At 59.7% G+C, this 4,541-nt stretch overlaps 1 protein-coding gene across 1 annotated transcript in view; it reads left to right on the top strand.

Moving 5' to 3' along the window:
- The window catches only part of RAB37 (RAB37, member RAS oncogene family), a 23,877-nt gene that overhangs the window by 15,371 nt on the left and 3,965 nt on the right, over positions 1 to 4,541 (top strand). The window contains exons 3-5 of the mRNA XM_009880099.1: positions 3,804 to 3,845; positions 3,999 to 4,065; positions 4,152 to 4,204. Coding sequence (XP_009878401.1) covers positions 3,804 to 3,845; positions 3,999 to 4,065; positions 4,152 to 4,204 — 162 coding nt within the window. The remainder of the gene's footprint in view (positions 1 to 3,803; positions 3,846 to 3,998; positions 4,066 to 4,151; positions 4,205 to 4,541) is intronic.

Genomic DNA, 4,541 nt, shown 5'->3' with positions numbered 1-4,541 from the left:
TTGCAGGAAGAGGGCTTTCAGGTCTCTCGGCTTGGTGAGAAGTGGGAGTCGCTGGGGAAGGGGGGGGGACGACACGGCTGAGCTCTGCCCTCTGAAAGCCTGTCCTGCCCTTCTCCAGCCAACGGGGGGTCCTGTCAGCTGGGGGAGCGGTGCCTGCCCTGGTACAGGGCAGGGGAAGCAGGACCCCATCCAGCCCATCGCTGCATCCCGAGGGCACCAGGGAGAGCGGCAGCATGTGTGCTGCAGCGCTGAGCCAGCCCAGGGCCCTGCAGCCACCCTGCAGCCCCCCGCACTGCAAACGCCCCCGTGCCCCTGCCAGATATTGGGGTGGGAACCCTCCTCCCTGAGTGTCCCCCTCTTCCCCAGCTCAGCTCAGCCGAGAGTCTCTCTGGGGCAGCACCCTCCTTTTCCCGGCGGCGTACGGGATGCATGGGGTGGATGAACTTTTTACCCGAAAAATTTAGTACACAGTGCCAGGCTGAGCCTGGCGCCAACAGTGCTAGCCCCAGGACCTCCCACTGCCTCACTGAGCCGGCTCCCAAAGCAGTCCCGCACTCTGTCACCTTCCCTAAACCGCTTTTATTCCTTCACCTTTATCCTCTCTGCTCTGACTCCTTTCACGGGCTGATGCTGGAGGGAGATTTTTGTGTTAGAGGGAGGAAAACAGTTGCCAGCTTGATCTGGAGTGAGGAGGAGGCAGAACTGGGTGGTGTTCCCAGCCTGGGCTAGGCAGGGGTATCCCGGGGAAGGATTTGACCAGGAAAGTGAACTGGCAGGAGGCAGAGCACTTCCAGCCCCCAGCTCTGGCTGTGCTGGCCCGCGTGGTGTTTGCTGTGCCACCCCTGTAGAGAGTGGCCATGGCTCACTGCATTCACCCGGCCTGGGGGCAGGAGGGCCGTGTGGGTTTGCTTTGCAGGTTCCAGCATCCCTGCAGGGTGTGCTTGTGGGGATGGACCTTCTTGCTGGAGTCCTGCTCGCTGCCATTTTTAAGCAAGGGATAGATGCGGTTAACATCAGGTTAATTATTGCCGAGCAGGAAAGGGCTGCTGCTGGTGAGCAGGGAGGAGAGCAAGGCGTCGGGGTGTCCAGTAAGGCTGTGCTTACGGAGACCAGCATCGGTCCTGGCTGCTGCCTGCCCAGGTCCAGCGGTGCCGGAGTGGCCGGGGCTGAGCCTGTTTGCTTAGCAGGAGGGGAAAAGGCACCATGTTTGCTTTGGTGTCTGCAGCAGGCAGGGCCCTGGGCACCAGCAGGACAAAAGTCCCGGACATGGCAGGGTTTGCCCAAGCCATGCATCAGCCCTTGGGCTGGGCACACCCGGGCCAGGGGCAAAGCACGGGCGGAGGCGGCTCCACATGTCCGGGAGTTGTGACCAGTTCCCCAGGAGCCTCCCAGGCTGGGAGACGGCCAGGGGACATCTCTTCTTGCTGTGGTACCTGCCTTCCCACCAGCTCTCCTCCTCTCCGGTAGCTGGGGGCTGCTCCGCTGCCCTGGGGCACCGCTTGGCTGCACCCCCGGGGGTCCCATCCCACTCCCACCTCTCACGGGGCTCCCCACACCCGGCAGGACCAGTCCCGGGGAAAGAAACAGAGGGACTCAAGGGACCAGGGCGGGAGGGGGGGCTCAGCATCACCCAGGGATGCTGCCCCCTCCCTGTCCCGCTGACACCTCTCCCTGCGCCCATCTTGCAGGTGATGTTACTTGGAGACTCGGGCGTGGGGAAAACCTGCTTCCTGCTCCAGTTCAAAGACGGGGCCTTTCTCTCCGGGACGTTCATAGCCACCGTGGGCATAGATTTCCGGGTGAGACCACCACGGCTGCCAGCCCCTCGCCTCCCCTGACCCGCACCTTGGCCAGGACGGGGTGCTGGGAAGGGGCGATGGGGGTTTCCAGCCTCTGCACCCCAAATAATCTCCCAACCAGCTGCGGGCGCTTGCTGAAACCCTTCCACCTCTCCCTGGGAGAGCAGTAACAGACGGAAGACCTGCTGGGAATGTCAACTCTTGCCTTTAAGTCAGCAAAAATCCTCAGTTTAGCCCATTCCAGCCGGGTGTGTGGGCTGAGACCAATGTCTGGTGGGGACAAATGCTGGTTGCTGTAATTTTGTGCCTTGAAAGGGTTGAATTTGGCTGCGGAGGAGTTGTTAAGGTCACCGGATCCCATTTAAACCCTCCCGCTGCTCTCTGTTCACCAAATTTCAGCTGCAGGGTCTCTCTGAGGATGCCTGGGCAGGCAGAGCTCTTTGCAGCACAGGGTAGAGCGGCGTTTTGGCAGGCTGGAAGTCATGGGGGGGGTGTCCCCAAGCAGGGCTCTGCCTATGGCTGCCGACACGTGTCGAGTGCGGTTGGCGCTTCCTCTGCCCCCGCAGCTGCCGCTGCTCTCGTTCTCTGCTGCCTTTGCTGCCCGGGCTGCTCCTGGCTTGCAAGGGGGAGTTGGTGGGGTTGGGTCAGCAGGGGTGGGGGTTGTGGGTTTGCTTTGGAGGGGTCTTGTGGCCTGTCCTTCCAATAAAGTAATGAAAGGAGAAAAATCTGCCACGTCCCACTGCTGGGCTCAGCACTGGTGGCCCCAGGGGTGTTGCCAGCTCCTATGTACCTGCTCTGCCGGGTACAAGTGTCCCCTCCAGCAGCTCATGGCTTGCTGCTGGTAGGTAATTCCCAGTCTCCTAGGGCATGTTTTTGTTTTATTCAGCCCATTTTCTCAAATTTTGTCATCTTCACATGGGCTGAATTTCCATTTCAAACAATTCCAGGCAACCAAATTATTTATAGGGGTCTTCTCTTTCCAGACTCATCCCTCCAAGTATGATTCTTTAATAGTCTTAAAATAGCCCTTCAGTAACTCCTGGTTTTCTTTCTTCTGGTCTCTGGAGGGAAGTCCCTGTGCTTCTCAGTTGGGTACAGCAATTACTTACGCCCCGATAACTGCCTTCCCTGCTCACTTGCAAATGCCTCTTCCCTTTGCCAGTCCCAGCCCGGCTGCCTGGCTGCAAACCACCCAAACCTGGGAGATTTCCTCCTGCCGCGCTGGATAAAGCTATGTGCTACCTGCAACCCCCTGGCTCAGTGCGTGCAACCACCTTTAAGAGCCGAGCAAGGCTCCGACCCGCAAGGAAACCTGAACTGGACACCCAGCATCATCCACTGAGCATCCCCCGGCAGCTCGCAGCACCCAAAGGCCTTAAATTGCTGCAAATTGCCCAAATTTTTAGTGCAGCGGCGGTTCCTTCAGCACGCGGAGCAGAGGAATCCTGGCAGAAGGGTCAGGGCTTTACGGTGGGCCAACATAAAAGCAGACTAAGAAATTAATAATAGATGCACATCTGCATGTAGTTCATGCTTCCCCAGCGCTGCCGAACTTCCCCTGACTGTGCGGGCAGCAGCTGCTGCAGGCCTGGGGTTGTCCAGCAGGAGCCGGAGCGTGTCGGTGTCCCCGGTCTTCATGGGGCAGCCCGCATCATTAGCCAGCTCATTGGGGGACTTCGGAGCCACAGGACAGGGGTGCTGGCTGGAGCAGATGTGCAGGCTGGGATCTTGCCGTCCTGCATCTGTCAGGGATTGATTCTGCCCTTTTCCACCCTGGCACGAGGGGACGCCACTCTGGGATGTCCCTGTAGCCACAATGCAGCATCGCAGCCCCGCAGCAGCACCAGGGTTTGGAGCAATGAGGCTTCAACCTCCAGCTTGGCTTCATCCCACTGGCCAGGGGAGAGCAGCCGAGGGACGCAGCCAGCTCCACGCCGGGGCTGGCCGGCACCCACACCAACACGCATTTTGGGCTGATGAACGTGCTCTCCTTCTCTTCTGCAGAACAAAGTGGTGGCTGTGGACGGTGTGAAGGTGAAATTGCAGGTGAGCTTTGGGAGGGGGTGAGCAATTCCCAGCCAGATTGCTGGAAACCCTCCCCAGGCTGAGCATGGTGGTCTGGTGGGGCTGGGAGACGCAAGGCCATCACCAGCCAGGGGTTTTTCCCTCCCCGCTCTCACCGGGGCGGCTTCTCGGCAGATCTGGGACACAGCAGGACAGGAGCGTTTCCGCAGCGTCACTCATGCCTACTACAGGGATGCCCAAGGTGGGTTTGGGGTCCCGCGGGGACGGTGGAGACTGGCTGGAGCGCATCCCTCCAGTGGAGCAATGCCTCTGCCTCTTCCCTTCCAGCCCTGCTCCTGCTCTACGATATCACCAGCAAGATGTCCTTTGACAACATCCGCGTGAGTCCCTGCCGTGGGTCAGGAGCATGTTTCTCCCTGGGGATCGGGGTTGTGGGTGCCCTGTGCGGTTTGCTGGGTGTTTGGGGCAGTTTGAAGCCTGTTTTACACATAAGCACCGGCTGTTTTGGCCAGATCCAGCCAGCTGGGAGCTCGTCCCCAGGGCTCCTGGCTGGGCGCTGCACGGCTGGGTGAGTTTTGTTTAGGGACGCGGTAAATGGCTGGAGGGAGAAAACGTGGTTTGGGATGGACGTGAACTATGTGTAGGCTTGAGCTGTAGCCGGGAGACGGGGCATTTTCAGGACTGTTCAGCTGTGATGCTGGAATGGTTCCCATGCCA

Source organism: Charadrius vociferus, unplaced genomic scaffold (genome assembly GCF_000708025.1).
Source record: "Charadrius vociferus isolate BGI_N301 unplaced genomic scaffold, ASM70802v2 scaffold260, whole genome shotgun sequence".
Taxonomy (NCBI): Eukaryota; Metazoa; Chordata; class Aves; order Charadriiformes; family Charadriidae; genus Charadrius; species Charadrius vociferus.
The sequence above is the reverse complement of the archived record's forward strand: the minus strand, read 5'-3'. Positions and strand labels throughout refer to the sequence as shown.